This window comes from Amphiprion ocellaris, chromosome 1 (genome assembly GCF_022539595.1).
Source record: "Amphiprion ocellaris isolate individual 3 ecotype Okinawa chromosome 1, ASM2253959v1, whole genome shotgun sequence".
Taxonomy (NCBI): domain Eukaryota; kingdom Metazoa; phylum Chordata; class Actinopteri; family Pomacentridae; genus Amphiprion; species Amphiprion ocellaris.
In genome coordinates this window covers 19,452,506-19,469,013 of record NC_072766.1, presented here as the reverse complement: position 1 = coordinate 19,469,013, position 16,508 = coordinate 19,452,506, and the positions used below count along the sequence as shown (strand labels likewise).

Sequence of the window (16,508 nt, the reverse complement as noted above, 5' to 3'; positions counted from 1 at the left end):
CATTTAAGTAAAACTGCTCCACCCAAGCAACAGTTTGTGAGAGGTTGAGATAATGCCCAACTCACTGTTATCATCTCCCTAGCAAAGGCAAACTGCCACTAGAATGAAGGGCATGTCCCAGTATTTATAGATACATTGTACAAAAATATAGAAATATGAAATGTATCTGACAAATTATGATATAAATAATCATATACATTATCTGTGTAAATTATATGGATGAACTTGAAATTTGTGACCAAGAAATTGAAGTTTCTATTTCTGATTGATAGCAGTGTGGTCCCCATCAGTGATCTAGGTGCAAATAATGCAAATAAAAACAATACATAGAGACAGAAATAAACACATTTTGTCTGTATAGCATAACAAAGCTGCGTATGCTATGTTTGCTAGCTAACCGTAGGGTCATAAACTCATAGTCAGCCTTAAAGTGAGATGATATTGCTAACAGCAATAGCTAACATTAGCTGGTAAATTTGGAGAACCATCGGTTAGTGCTAAATGTAGAGATTTTCTTCTGGATTTTAAACACTTTCACAAATTGTAAATAATGATTTAGATGGTTTTGATGGATGAAGCACCCCAAACATCAAAATGCTGACCAAGGAATATTCCTCAAGACACAAAATAAACTTTAAAAGACACATGGAAAGAAGTTGGCTCATGTATTTTAATTTTTACGGATTTCAGTCATTTTCATGGGCCAATGTGGTATTGTGCCACGGATGAGTGGATCTGTAAGGGGCACCTTGATGCTTTAGTCATCTGAGACACTAAAAGCACAACGTCACTGCAATGGAAACTGTTGTGTTGCTTGTTTTCTTACGCGCATGTATTCTTTGGAGGTTGATGTGCTTCTCGAGGTCACGCCGCAGTTTGACCTCAGCACCGTACTTGCCCACTGTCCCATCATCCACCAAGAGGAAATGAGAATGCAGACTGTTGAGAACGTTGAGTTTGCTCAGAGGATTCAGCAGCGTCTGATACGGAGCTATAATCTGCAAAGTGCAAAAGAAGAGCCATTTGAAAAGAAACAGGGAAGGAAACATAAAATGGAGGGAATGAGAACAGATATTAAGAAATTTGCAATGCATTAATTTTCAGATGAGTCACAGTTAGATTTTAAGTCCTGTATCTTACATCTCTGCCAATGAGATCGTTCCTGTTTTCAATGACTCCCCAGGGTGCGATCCCGATAGTGCAAATTTTCTTTGATGATCTCGAACAGTGTTCTTTGAGAGCATCACCCACATGCTTTGCCACACCTTTGGGAAAGATGCATTAAACAAATTGAACTTTCATTAGTTGTTAAACAGGTCTTTACTGCTCATAAACATTTGCTATACATCACTAAAAATTCAGACAGACAAGTAAATAAAACTGTTCCCTTAAAATAAATATTTTACTCTATGTCAACTGAAAGTGCCCTACAGAATGAGCTGTTGATACCTTGAACCAGGCTTGTGAAAAGAAAAGACCAAAACACCGGAGAGTTTATGACCAAATCGCCACCAATGGGGCAAGTCCACAACAAGTGCATTAGTCCCAGAGCTGTTTGTGAACCACAATCCTCAGCTAATGGACCTCAAGGATTCAGCAGTAATTTGTGAGCCAAGAGACCATCCAAACTGGCCAGGGTGCCAGAGAGGCATTAAAAGTAATCACTGGTCTGGGTAATTGACCCTGTGAGTAATGATTTAAACACTATGATCAGACCACACCATCTTAACGCCGCTCTGTGGCTGCAGACACACCTCAGTCACGACTCACAGCCAAATGACATGCTTAGAGGCCGGTATTAGAACTTCTGCAACATCAGCACATCACCCTCATGGTGGCTGTGTGTTTTGGTAAGTTTGCATATAATGTAGTTGTGAGTGTTCTTTGAGAGGACTCTAATTAGTATTTGTAAAGGGACAGATATTAAGAGCTATCTGGCTGCACCTTTATTCAATAATGTCAAAGCCATGAAATGTAGGTTCGCACAGACCCTAATGACAAGGACATTTTACATTCAGTTTGCTGTAAAATTTTATTCCAAACATCAAAATATTTAATGGCACTGGCTCTTAAAGATGCCAAATGTCGCTGATGCAAAGCACTAAAACCAGTTCGAGCGTGAAACCAAGCTCTGCCACCCACAGGTAAGGAAACCAATAGCAACAGCAGCCATGTCGATGCGTTTCACCCACAGGCAAACAAAGCACCATAAAAGAAACGTATGTTTTTTGTGTGAAAATTACACCTGAAAAAACAAATAACCCATGTATGACCCACAAAGCATAATGGTAGACACTGAAATGACTACCTTTTACTTTCTTTCCTGAAGGCACATTTTGACATGCATAGAACTGATTTTTCACAACAACTAAACAGTTCAAAAACGACTCCTGCAGCATGTTAAATGTGAATCTGCAAGCCTTATAAGAGAACGCCAACAACACCATGCAGAGTTTGACAATTAACTATCTGGTTTAAATTAATGTTAGGCTTGCAGTGGACAAGTAGCTAAGAACATTTCAATTCCATGCATTTAAAAGTTGGTAAATAATACATTATGGTAAAATCCCCACATGTCCCCTGACCTGTGAAAACCTGACTTTCCCTGTCTGGAATTCAATTAAATCTAACCTTAATAGTCTTCTAGAAACTAGACAGTCAGTAGAGGAATTCTGCTCTTTCCACGGGAAGCTGAAAATCAAATAATCTTTCTCTGACTACATGCCTGTGTTGACCCCTCCAGTGAGAATCCAGGCCCCAGTGGTGACTGCAGCTTTGATGAGGCCTTTGCCCACCACCTGCTTGATGCGAGGGTGCAGCTCAAAGTTCTGAACTCCTCCATGGACAGAGATGAGGATCTTGGGAAGCTCCATATGCCACTCCTTCAGCATCAGCCGCAGGATGCTCTCCGGTCGCGAGTCATGGGACAAACGCACATACTGTCCACATTTACAGAAGAAAAGGGATGTTCAGAAGAATACATAAAGATGGGGAAAGCAGTGGAACTTAACATTATTGATGCTGACACCAACAAATGTTGTTGCTTGAAAAATGATTAATATTGATCCATCAACAAATTCTGTAAAAAAAAAACAAAACAAAAAAAACAACCTTTACATAATGATCACGACTGACAAACAGCAGGGATAAAACAAATTTTCCTTTTTATAGTTAATCAACTCAAACTTGAAGTGATTGATTATTTACGACATACTAAGCTTGACCAAGCAAATATAGACTGAGCAAAATGCCCTAAAATACTATGTTTGACCATTTTTTTCTATTATCTTCATTTCACAAAAAACATGGCCTCCAGCAGGGGAGAATTTGCCCTCCTACCTTGGCTCTGTATGAGTGAGACCCTCCCTGGAAGTTGACGACACCATAGGCGTCAGTGGGGCTTGCCTCTGTGTGTTTTTCCACTGACCACTCCTCTAGCTCGGGCATGGGCAGGTTGGGATTTTCACCCAACTTCACATCCGAGTACTTCGTGGCCAAGCTGGCTGTGAAGCCAACATGCTGCCGCACCAGCCGCCCACAGCAGCACCTTGAGGATGAACAGAATCATTTAAAATTGTTAACACAATAACACACCTGTTATATTCTATTTTACTGAGCAGTAATGGCACAAAGCTGCAGAAAAAAGAAAATCTAATGCGATGGTAATATCAACAAAAATCTGTTCAAATAGAACAACAGTTTTCAAAAGCTGAACAGTTGTAACCTTCAGGAAACTCGTGAAAAAACTGTGCAATACTGAAGAAAAAAAATAACATTAATGATGTCTAGTTGTTTCAGGTTTTAGCTACAACACTAGCAACACTTATTTTATGGAAACTACTTAACAATTGCCCGGAACATGCAGCTTTAGCCTCAGGCCTTGTCCACACGTAGCAGGGTTTTTTTAAAACCGAATATCCTGCCCCCTCCGTCTAGAAAAAAACTTACGTACACACCACCTCGTTTTTAGAAAAAAAACTTCATCCACACCTAACCGCTTAAGTGCGTTTTTAAGCACATTCATAAGCATGCCGGACCTTTAGGTGGCAGTAGTTCCCCAAATCCTAGCAAGGTGGTGGAGAATAACCGTCCTTAACGTCGTCCTTCGCCTGTGTTGTTGAATGTGGAGCAGTATCTGGGCTTGTAAAAACAAGCAAGTAAAAAGCGCCTGTACAAGAAACAGCGCCCAAAACCTTGTGAGAGCATCCATACTGTTACCGAATGTAAACACAGGTCGCATATGTGACATAAGAACATATTTTGTCGCAGGCGGTGACGTTTCGAAACGCAAAACCCCGTTTACTGATGTCCACATGCAGACGCATAAAATGGAGAATTCGCAAATCTTCCCTTTGGTTGGAGTTTTTAAAAAGAATCGTTTTTGATGACGTACATCTGCATTTTCGTGTGGATGATAGGCCGAATCGTAGAAAAATATCTTCGTTTTGAGAGATACCCGGCTACGTGTGGACAAGGCCTCAGTCTTTAGCAAAATATCATCCCAACAACCATCCCCTGCATCTTTAAGATCATTTTGCATTAACATTATAAATCAATGGAAGACTAAGCCATGGAGCTAATGTTAGCTGTATTAGCTTATTAACTCCATTTGTTACAATCTTTTCACAACAGTTGTTGTTTCTGCTGACAAGATGAATACACAACAGCTGGAAGAAACAAATCTACTTTTGCCTTCTTGAGATAAAATTAGAGGTAGATACATTGCTTCAAAAATGACTAGAAATTTAGAAAAATCCAGAATTTGAATGTCAGAAACACCCAAAGCCTGAATTTGATCATTTAATAAACCTCAGAAACATAAAAATGTCATCCTAATGTCCATTATGACAGCATACTCAGTGTGTCTCATCAATATATTATTATCATTATAATTATAAGTAATGACCAACCAAAGTATTTTTGCTTTCTCAACTCCTTTATATGCTTTAGTGAAGAATGTGTATCCTGACACACAAAACCTGAAATTTAATTGTTTCCTGACAAGGACAGTTGTGCAGTGGAATTACACTTAAAAAGAATCTGCCCCTGGGTATTTTCTGGTGTAAAGTACCCAAATTAGCATGCTAATCCTGTCAGATAAGAGAGAATGACCAAACAAACACTTACCGGACTAGCTGCTGGCAAACCTGGCATCCTGGAAGGCATCTGGAAGGAATTTCACACCAACATGATCAATCAATAGTTTGAATATAAATAAATCTAGACCACATAAACATTAAGGGAATTTGCAACACTAAAAATGTACTTATAGCACAGAGCTAAAGGGTTGATCTTTCTTAGTGAGAAGGGGGTTCTCTGGAAACAAAGTTGTGTGAGGACATTAAGGAAGGTTATCTGTCAGCTGGGCACTGAGCCTGGTTAGACTGGCCTTTAACCAAGAGAGAGTTATGAAACCTGCCAAAGGAACTCTCATTCTGATCGCAGTCACAAGCAGGCCTTTGACCGAATGTTAAATGATCCTATGATCAGTAACACCTCTGAACCATTATCTCAGAGCAACAGCAGTTAACGGAGAAAAGCCAGTGGCAAATAATTGATGTAAAAGTAAACACAGGAAAAAGAGTCACCCAGTTTTATTGTGACTTTATGAGAAGAAAGGAGGGTATCCAACCTCTTGAAAATGTAACTCAAAACAATAATGGCTCACCCACAGTGGGGAAGGTTAAACAGTAAATACTTGTAGCTAAACTATCGCTTAATATTAAATTACGAAGAATCTCTCAAACAAAATGTTGCCTCTTTGTCTATTCCTCTGTAGTCGGATGAATGTTCATATCCGCTACTGTACCTTTAACTGAGCTATTTTGTAAGTGCTTCTCATGCACACAGTGTACATTGTGGATGAGTGGTCTTCATGAGAAGCCAAGAAGAAGCCTACACACAATTTTAACACTGCTTTGTAAGATTCCAACAAGTCTGCAGAAAAATCCTGACACATTTCACAAAAGAACATCAACATCAGAGCTTTACGTGCAAATGCAGAAAACACCTTTCCTTTTTTTTTTTAACTTTTAAATATCACTATGCAAGAGAATAAATGACATAAATCCTATTTTTGAGACTGGGAGAAGATACGACACAGGTTCATCTCTGGCCTTCCCTCTAACTTAAATGTGTAATTATAGTGACAGACATAAACATTAAAACAGACTCATTTACCCTTTGGAGAGTAGTGGTTAGGGTTTGGACCTGCTTTGAGACACACACCATGCAATTACACCGTTTCCATGGCTATCACCAGAAAACACACTACAGGACATCTAAGCACATACCTGTGGGGGTCCTTTGACACTGGAAGAATGTACACACATTCCCTCTTGGTGAAAGTGCTTTCTATCCAGGGTTTCTGGGACTGTGAACAAAGAGAAACAGTTGTGAGCAGTGGACAGCAGCGGATGCTCCTAATGTTTATGCTTGTGGTTCATTATGTTTGTATTTAATGAATTCTAGAAGCAAGTCGAGAAAATTGTCCACTAAGGATGTCAAAAACAATGTTCCTCTGTACAGTGGTTGCACAAACATTTATCAATTCTTGCTTCAAAAACACAAGTAAAGCAAATAAGTAAATATGGAAGCGCATTTTTTTTAACTTCAGTTAAACGATATTCTTTGTAAATAACAAATTCTTAATATCTCACAAGGACAAAAGGGATCCTGTACCCCTTAATCCTGGATTTAGTACACGGAAATCAAAAAGGACTAGAAGGCTTACTACATAAAATTCCAAAACCTATAAAATCATGATTGCTACAGGTCAGGCGGACATCAGCTACAGGTATCTGCCTGTGCCATGAACTGCAATAAATCAAACTCATTCTGTCAGACCGATTTTTCATAACAAGGGTTTATGTTACAGGAATTCTCAAGTAATGCCTTATTGTTCCTCCAGTAAAGCTCAGAGGAACCCGGGGGCGATTAGCACCATTAATCCTTCCCAGCACAAAGAGGGAAACCTGCAAACACCGTCACCTGCTTTACACCAAAACATTTCAGCAATTCCTGAAACCCTAACAATAGTGTTACAGCAGCGTGTTATACTGGAGCTACCTGCACATGACCACCAGTGTCAGCAGGATATAAACAACATGGAAACTAGGTGATTTAGCATAGCCGAATAAAGACAGAAAGTTTCACATCATCGTTAACATGGTTCATTTCTTCCTACAACAAATAGCATTTTCACTGCAACATCTCAATAAACAGGTCATCCCACCGCTTGACCAATGACACTGAGCCACTGAGTGTGTACCTGGATGTCCTCCTCTTCATCTCTGTGTTTAAGGGCTTTGTACAGGAACATACCAAGACTCCTTCATGCATCTCCTGGACAAACCACAGTCACCACAGTCTCCCCCAAGCACTGGTTCATAAGCAACAATTCTCTAGACTCTTGGTCTCTGAAGATCTGCACGCAACTTCCATGTAGGTCTCAAAGTCTACAGCGATACGGTTACCACACAGATCCGGCCCGAGTTAAAAGCTGAGTGATCAGTGAGAGGTTGCAGCCTCCAAACTCCATCCACTGTTAATCTGTAAGAAGCCACTCAGGAGGCAGATGAATGTGTCTGAGACAAACTAGATATTATACTTAGGCTGAGGAGAAAGAGACGAGGGAGGCGGAGGTGTGGGGAGAGGATTAGTGGATGGGCAGAGGCCTCAATGATATATACCTAGTTGTCTACTGACGACACACCACCAACTGTGATCTATGCAGTGAATACACACAAAAACTCTTGAAACAACTAAGGCTCCTCATGCTTTCAGAGGCCTCCTTTATTTCGAAACTTATTTTAGATCAGATGTTAAATAATACTAAAAAAAATGCAAAGATCAAGACAAAGACAACAAGCTAATGTGTAAATAAAATGGCCACAGTGAGCACTTTAGATACAGATCCCTAAATATAGGTTAACATACAGGTTTAATGATTTTTTTGTTGTTGGTAACTTTGTTGGGCAATCAAAAGCGGAGAGTCAGACAGGAAACTAGGGCAGCTACAGAATTGTATTTACACACACAGAAGGTCTCCCACATGGAAAAACTCGATAGTCGGTGTATCCATACATGTAATATCTTTTAACTATTCACACACTGCTGGCGAACATAGGAAATACTACATCTCACAGAAAGGTCTTAAGTCTCACAAAAGTTGTCGTAATAGTGTAATTTTAACCCCCACTTAAGGTTAAATGCTTTTCAGACTGAAAGTGACAATCTCCACCACTGACAATTTACTGTGTTCTAGCAGATAATCAAGTAAGTACGATGGTTTTAGTAGGTGTCAATTATTATCTCAGCAGTGGGAATTATCGCCCCTTTATATATGGATGTATGTTTTGGATGAACCTTGCCCTGAACCCTGAGTTAACCACACAGCACGGACCAGCCCTTAATTATCAAAACCACTTATTAAGGAGTGAAATAAAAAAGTGGGTGCAGCTGAATGGTTGATATTGTTCCCCTAATGCAAACGTACAGCTCTGAAACTGTGAACCAAACAGTTCTACATTCTAGAAAATATGCCTATAAAAGCATATGTAAAGCCTAAAAAATAACTTTACAGAGCTAAATCAGTTGTTTTCCCCAGTTTCCAGCCTTTTTGCTAAGCTAGGTTAACTGGCTGTAGCTGCGTATCCATGCACACACACCCACAAGAGTGCTATTAATCATCATGTCACATCAAGTATCTGCAAGACACTGAACAAGAGCATTTCTGAAAAGGTGGAACTATTCCTTAACATTTCTGTATGTGAATTTATGTATCATTAATATCTGACAACTCTCATCTTGTACATGACATCGGTGTTTCCTGCCACATTAACATCTTTTAGTGGACACAAGAACACATTTAACAATAAAGTATGATGATCTGTATGTATTTTGTAGCACTGGTATAAAGAATATACAACACAGCTAATCATAGGTTTGATATCAGTGAGCTCATTAGAGAATGATTATAGCTACACTACTGTCAAGGCTCGCCTCTTCAATCTAGTGTGTTTTACACATTATTATACCTCTCTAAATGGTCCCTTTAGAAACAGAAGATAGCATAACTACTGCTACAGTTCTGTTAAAAATACGACTGCAGTCTCCAGGTCGACTAGTTGGTTGATTAGCTCTCATCTGACCAAATTCTCATTGGCTAAACCATAATCAGGGGAATTTTAATGAGGTGAAAAGCTTTACAGCAGTAGAATTCCAGGATTAATCCATTATTTTTTTTTGCCAAACAGATGACCTGTGAAGACCCTTGCATTTTCACAACTTTGAACTCGCCCAACCTAATGGAGACTTCTAGGTCTGACTTATTTAAAGTTTATGTGGAGATAACCTGCAACAACCTACATAGCATACTATCTAAAAATGGAAGGCTAACTTCTCTGCATTATAATTTCCTCAGTGGTTCTTGTGCTGAGATTGTGACCTCTTATAGTAAACTTTCAGAAATCAAATAAATACGGGCAGGGGCACACTGATGTGCTTCAAATTTGTTATTATTTCAGTATAAAACAACCAAGTTAAAATGGTTTAATATGTTGCAAATACTATTTTTTAATAATAATGTCTAATTCATTTAGGTTAATAAAGATAGCAAGTAGAGAGCACTCAGTGCGTTAGTGTATCTAAGGTTAACAGGCAGACTTTTTTTACCAACCACTGCCAATTGTTTGCTTTAAAGACAGGAACAATTTCAGTTGACCAAGACTTTCTTTGGATGATAGCCCTATTTAAAGAGGTTACTTTTTTCCATTTATTTTAGCCTCTGACCGACCTGATGCCGTTGTCACTGCCTTTTATCTGTATAGCAAGTCATTCACTCTTCACTGCCCCCATGGTGATTGAATTAGTGACCTAATCAGTGTCTGTATTCAAATTCAGTGTGTAGAGTTTCACCTCCTGAACTAGTGACCGAAGTGAGACACACCCGGTGACTTACGCGAGATCTCTATGCGGGCCTGTGGAAGAATGCTTTCAACTGAATATCTCTGTCTTTTTGATGCAGCGCAACCTAACAAAGTGTTAATGAGGCAGATAGAGCAGGATTGTGCTCTGCTAACCTGTAACCATGGTACCTGAGAATGTCAGGCAACAAAAGACTTGAGCTTTAGAGCCTCTGCCAAAAACGCACACACTCTCACTCTCCACTTCCCTGCTCCCTTCCTCTTCCTCTCTGGCTTCTTTCTCGGAGCTCCAGGTTTTATGATTACTCTGTTCCTGTAGGAAATACAACCCAGCACCTTTCTATCCCTCTCATTATAAGATGGTGAGAGTTTTGATAATGGGGAACCATGTGTCTCTGTGGAAATGATGTGAATGTGTGGAGAGACAAAAATTTGATGACACGTACTGTCGCTTTATGTTCTGATTATCATCCCCCAACAACTCAGAAGAACTCTGCAGTCAGAAACCTTGCCAACTGAGCTTCCCCCCTCCAACAGTCCTTTTCCCAACAGTGCAACAAGGCTGGCTGGTCGTGGTCAACCCATCATTCCTCTGGCTCTGCCTGACGTAACAAGGGGTGAGATAACATCTGGCCTGGCAATTCAATTACCCATTAGAAAGAGTGGAAGCAATGGGGTCAGCACTTTAGTAGATGCAGTAGCCAAACAGAAGAGTGGTTCTCAGAGAACCGGCAGAAGCACCAACATTAATTTCCGTTTTATTTTTGTCTCCATTTACTTTGAGAAACTGTTATGAAAGAGTACCAACTGTGATATGGCTTTAAGCAGTTTCCCACTCCTTGTCATAGAAGATAGAAATAAGGTTTGGGTAGGATGCCAAAGAAACAGAAAAGTACATTTTTACAGTCAGAAACAGTTTTTAAACTTAAATCATGAATACAATATATCTTACAACAAGAAGTGCAACTGCACCAGTGGTGTATGGCCGCAAGCATGGACTCAGAACTGGGGCGTTCTCCACGGTACAGTGAGCTAAGGCTCCTGTCATGAGTGTTTCCATGCTTTAACGTTGAATCCTTACCGCTGTTCTCTCTGAACTGAGACATATCACAGGGAAAAATGTTGACCAATATTTTAATCTTACGAATTCTTTTTTAACAATAATATCATATTATGATAATAAAAACAGTATTTTTTCATGTCAGAGTAAATTAAATATCTTTAGCTTGGCTGGACTGAACAAGACATTTCAAAATGTCATTTGGGGTTTTAGGAAATTGTGATGAAAAGGTTTCATTATTTTTTAACATTGTGACCAAACAAAGACTCAAAGTAATTTCTAGTCAGTTGTAGCCCTCCAGGAAACGACAACAGAGAGTAACAAAACAAAGTGCTTGGAGCTGCTTTCAAGTCTTTTGGGGGGGGGGGGTGTCAAACCTCAAGTCATTTGAGACCTTTTCGACAGAGCAGGTCTTATGTTTTCCTAAACATATCTCAGGTCCATCATGTCCCTGAACAGTAACACATAAATAACAAGGGAGCACCTCTGGCAGTGTTTTAACATTTTAAAGCTGTTGGCGAAGGCCATGCCCCTTCAAGTCATTTTAATGGTCAGTGTACAAAAAAAAAGAGGCTGAGCTGCAAATTTCTTGTACAAAACAACTAAGTTATTGTAATTCTGAACACTTCATAATGATACTGGAGAATTTAGAAAATGGTGGTCACGGGTACCACCTGTGACAGTAATCTACAAGTGCATAATGTCAAATTTAACCCTCAGACGACAAAGCTGTGGAGTCTAACCCGCCGCTGAGCGGGCATGGTTATGCTTCACCGTGCAGTACAGCTAATAGCTCAGTAACGCTGAAGGAAATGGCTATTTGATCTCCTGCATGATTGAATGATTTTGGCCACATACAAATAAACAGGTCGCCTATTTCCTTCCTTGCAGACTCTTCCCTGTTCATAACTGGTGCTGAAGTGACTGACAGTGACTGGAGGATACTGGCCAGTCAGGAACTGGTAGTCATAATAAGGATACCAAGGAAAACCAAAGCCTGGGCCACCAGGTGGAAGTTACAGGCCTGACACTGAAGGGGCAGAGCCATCTGGCAGAGAGTGAGGGCCTGGTAGAGGGAAAGGGACTGGGCCTCCTGGATGACAGGGACTGCCTTGATCTTCATCTGTGCAGATATTGAACCCATGATGCCAGTGCTCATATTTTCTGTGCCAGAAAGTGTGTGAGGGTCTGAGTGACATAAATTTTATGTCTACAAAGTCTGAGATTTCACATGGGGGATGCATGAATTGTCCTGAACATTAGCCTAGGTTAGAATTCATGACGCCGTTATAATGAAGTGTGGCTCATATTTAAGATTTAAGTTTACAGCACTGGAGAGAACACCTAGTAAACTTCAATAAAAGAGAATATTTTACAAACTTTGAGACATTTTAGGTAAGGCAGACCTAATAAACTTGCATTCTTGCCACATCTTAGCTGTTCTGAGATCTAGATCTATAAAAGAATGTTAAATGCAGGGAACAAGTTCACCATAGGCTTCTGATAAGATTCCTGGAAGGCTACATGCTGTAGTTCATACAGTCATGAGACCAAAGTGTGATGGCTCTTCAGCTCTCACACTCATGCCCCCTGGGCAAAGCTCTAAAAGACTACACAGCATGAGCTGATACTATGCTAGCATGCCACCCTGAGTCCTAGCTCCAAGCAGCTGTATAATCAAGTGCTGTATAGCATGTGATGACTTTTCTTCTCAACATCTGCTGCTCATGGTTTTATGAGCCTATGAAATCTAGGTTCAGTGAGTCTAAAGTTAGGAGACAGCAGCAAGGGCAGTGCCAAGGTATTGCTTCTTTACCTCTGTTATTTAATAAAAAAGAGAACTGCTATGAAGGTAGAAACATGCTTATCTCTATTTGACCATTTTTCATCAGCTAATAACCGCAACACGAGACAGACAAGACACTCCAAGTTATATCCAACGCAGTTCTTTTTGGGCAGATCAGAAAACGTGCAAGTCAGCTATGTGCCTGACCAGGAGCTACGCACTGCAGACTGAGGGGAAGCCGTAAGCTGGATAACACAGAGCAGCGGTCCATTCATTAAAATAAACAAACTGTGACTGTGACTAATTTTTTGAAAACTAAGTCCAGTGCCACTGAAAAAACTTTATCAGTCATCTTTAAAAGGGCTTGTGTGTGTGTGTGGTGCAAGTGGACTGGAACATGAGATACCAAGCTTAGACACACATGCCACAGTCACTGCAGTTACACACAGGCGTGTGTGTTGCGCTACACTCTATTCTGGAGCACAAAATGATGCAAGACCATTTTCTACTAAAGGGAACTAAAGCCCAAGCTGATGACCAGTTAAACCACCCACCATTACGTAAGAGACTGTGACTTGCAATAACAAACCTCTACCTATGTTATTGGTGATACAGATCAAATCATGCTGACTACTCTGATGAACCAGCATTAGTTCAAATCATGCAGTTAGTGCCAGACTGCCCAGAGCAGCAGTACAGGAGTGTCCCTCATCCAGAGGTAAGCTGGGGCATGTGACCGGCTCAGGCCAGCACTGAGGGAAATGAAAGACTAAAACAGGCTCCGGCTGCTCTGGAGTCTCAATGAATAAAGGGTAGATATCTTGAAGAAAAAGGATAAATATCAACATATCAATACATTAACATGGGAAGGCAGATTAAGTGTCATGATAGATGTTTCTCATCTTCCAAGTTACAGAACAGTTAACTAATACCATCTGCAAAAAAAAAAAACAAAACCCTGATCTGACTTGAATGACTAATTCTGTAGCTGTCACTTTCACAATAACTAACGTAAAGGAATATTTCTTGTTTTTCGATTAAACTTTTCGTGCTGCCTTTAAAGTGGCCATTTAAAGTGCCAATATAATCTAAAAAAACAAGCTGTGGGATCTGACAATGGAAAGAGTTTGCCATGCTATTTATACGAATGGAGCTGTCCCTTTTACTGGTCTATGATAATAGCATGCAGCTATGCATCAACATAATGTAGAAAACGCAGAAAATCCACTATATCACAGGGTATCGTTGTCATGATATAAACGCATGTATAGCGTAATACAAATTTTTAGATGGCCTTCAGTCTAACTACCGTCGAGGTTGATATCAAAGCACAGACAGTATTCTCAGTGTCGATACGGTCACTTTTAGCCAGCTGTGTACAACAACAGTGTGGTCAGATGTGAGTCACAGCTGTGGCTGTAAGCCTTCTTCTCTGCTCTCCCTGAGCTGCTCGATGTACGGGAATAGAAGAACGAGACAGGAAATTCTTGGGAAAGAGGAGGCAGCGCTTGTCACGGAAAGGAAAAATTACAACTTACAAACACAGATATTGGGACAACAACGTCTGCAGCAGGCCTGAAACATTCACCTCTCACAAATAGCACACAGTCACCAGTAGGCGTGCAGCGGTTTAACTCGAGTCTGAGCTAATAAACGCACCATTTGAACACCACTTAACTTTTCCCGAATAAAAAGCATTCAGTGTGAGCAGACTTGGCAGCCCCTCAAGGTGGCATTGACTTGTTACTGGCAATGACAGCGTGTCTTGTCCGACACATGAGACAGCTGGAAGAATTGTGTCTCAATCAAGTGCCAGCTCCTCTGGACAGCACTATATTATCGGATCCGTGTCTGGCTAACTATTTTACAAAAGCTCCGACTCCGTTATCTTGTGGCACATAAAGCGCCGCTAACAGCAGCCAGCTACCGCAGCTGCTCTAGCTAGTTAGCTTAGGTTAAGTACCTAGCATTTAGCGCTAGCGAGCTAGCTATTTAGCCTGCTAACGTTACGCCCGTGTGTGATTTTGGGGTTTTGTTGCTAGACAGTGTGTCACCGCGTGCGCTGAACTTGCTACGTTCGTGTTACAGTGTTTTAGCTGAACACCCAGACAGTCAGCAAACGCAGCAAATAGCAGCGGGACCCCGGCTGGGTGCCTGACAGGCAGGAGGCAGCATGCACGGGGGGACCTGCCACTCAAAGCCCCCGATCAGTCACGACGATCCTCCGCGCCAATTTAACAAGACTATAAAACCCCGAGGAGACAGCTGACCACCCAGAGAGGACCACTTACCATTCTCTTCACCGTTGAGACGCAGGAAGAGCTCTGTCGTGGCTTTTATCCATCTATCGGCGGTGCTCTCGGTTAGCCTTGGAAGGAAAGCCCGGTGGACGTTGGAGAGATCCGCTTCGGCTGCAGCTCCAACGGAAGGTTGCTTTTTCATAATTGTGCGACTCCAGACTGACGCTGCATGACGAGCCGGCTGACTCGGCCAGCTCACTGTCACATGGCTGAGGCGGAGCCAGCGGCCACATGTGCGCTTTGTTTTACTTCCTAATAAATACAAACAGCCAGCAAAAAGATACACCGATTGTACCTGTGCTCGTCGTGTCTCACTTATATAGTCTGGTTGACTGTTAACCTGCTGACTGAACCGCTAAGAGATAACCAGCTGCTCTAAAATAACAATCGCTGGATCCACTTTGTCAAAATGTACTGTGCGTTGATCAATATTTACCCATTAAAATGACAGATCTGTCCATGGTAACTTATAACAACACTGCGTGGGTTGTTTTCCGTTTGTTTTCATCCATATTAGCTTTGCCTCTTCAACTCTCTGAACCTCAGGATTGTTTCTCCGGTCACATTTTTACTCTGTGTGGGCTCACTTTTCACTGCAATATGAAGTTCTGCACCTCTGTGGAAACTCAAAAATATCTTTGACCAAAGTCCTTACTCATTATTCATAAACACAGACAAAAACTAAAACCAAACTTCGTTAATTTATTTTTAAAAATCGAAAACACCGTAATAAACATATACAACATTTTTCAATTGCCCACAGGCGTTACCGAAAATAATTTTAACTCTAAATGCTATAGATATTTTACTACTTAGATTTTTGTTTCCATACTGATCTCCTGTCTGCTCGGTGGAAACACCGCCTGCACTTCAAAATCGAAACTTTCAATTTTTTCCACTTGACTACTGGTTGCAGCGAAGTCATCAATTGCAACAAGGAGCTCAGATTAAGACATGTAGAATAATGTGCTTTTGAAATGAAATATCACTATTTTAAGCTTTTTCAGTGGAATGTCACATCAACAATATGAAATTCACGAACAGCTGAAAAGTTTTTACAGTTTGTAAGAAATTGTGTAATTTTAACTTAAACAAAAACAAAACATGCCTCTCACCTGCTGGTGGGTTTTGAGGTTCAGCAAATAATTCATCAGCAATACCCCTCAAATGGACCCTTCCGGTCAAAGAGTTGTAAAGCACTTTGACCAAAATCCATTTACTGACTGCATATAGTATTGAAAGCATACCTCATTACTGAATTATTAACATTTAGAAAGTCAGACTCTCCTAATCTGCAATGTAAGAGGACAGTCAGCCATGGAATTTTTAAACCAGGCTACCAAAGCTTGCCATTAATGGCTTTTAACAGGTCTGAAATATCAGTAGACTATTTGTTAATCCCTATATGACATGTTACGGGTGCTTTGCTAGATAAT

The 16,508-nt window shown here is 40.6% G+C and overlaps 1 protein-coding gene across 4 annotated transcripts in view; it reads right to left on the bottom strand.

The window, feature by feature from the left end:
- Nucleotides 1–15,244, bottom strand: part of trpm7 (transient receptor potential cation channel, subfamily M, member 7) — a 40,545-nt gene extending 25,301 nt beyond the window's left edge. The window contains exons 1-7 of one of the 4 annotated variants that reach the window (XM_023270132.3): nt 15,064–15,244; nt 6,294–6,373; nt 5,128–5,166; nt 3,340–3,547; nt 2,726–2,939; nt 1,141–1,265; nt 827–998 (exon numbers count right to left, since the gene is read on the bottom strand). In XM_023270132.3, coding sequence (XP_023125900.1) covers nt 827–998; nt 1,141–1,265; nt 2,726–2,939; nt 3,340–3,547; nt 5,128–5,166; nt 6,294–6,373; nt 15,064–15,066 — 841 coding nt within the window. In that variant the 5' untranslated portion in view covers nt 15,067–15,244. Of the gene's footprint in view, nt 1–826; nt 999–1,140; nt 1,266–2,725; nt 2,940–3,339; nt 3,548–5,127; nt 5,167–6,293; nt 6,374–7,270; nt 7,461–15,063 lie in introns of those variants that run through there. The other 3 variants (XM_023270133.3, XM_023270130.3, XM_023270131.3) reach the window with 3 other exon arrangements.
- Between the last annotated feature and the right edge of the window lie 1,264 nt (nt 15,245–16,508).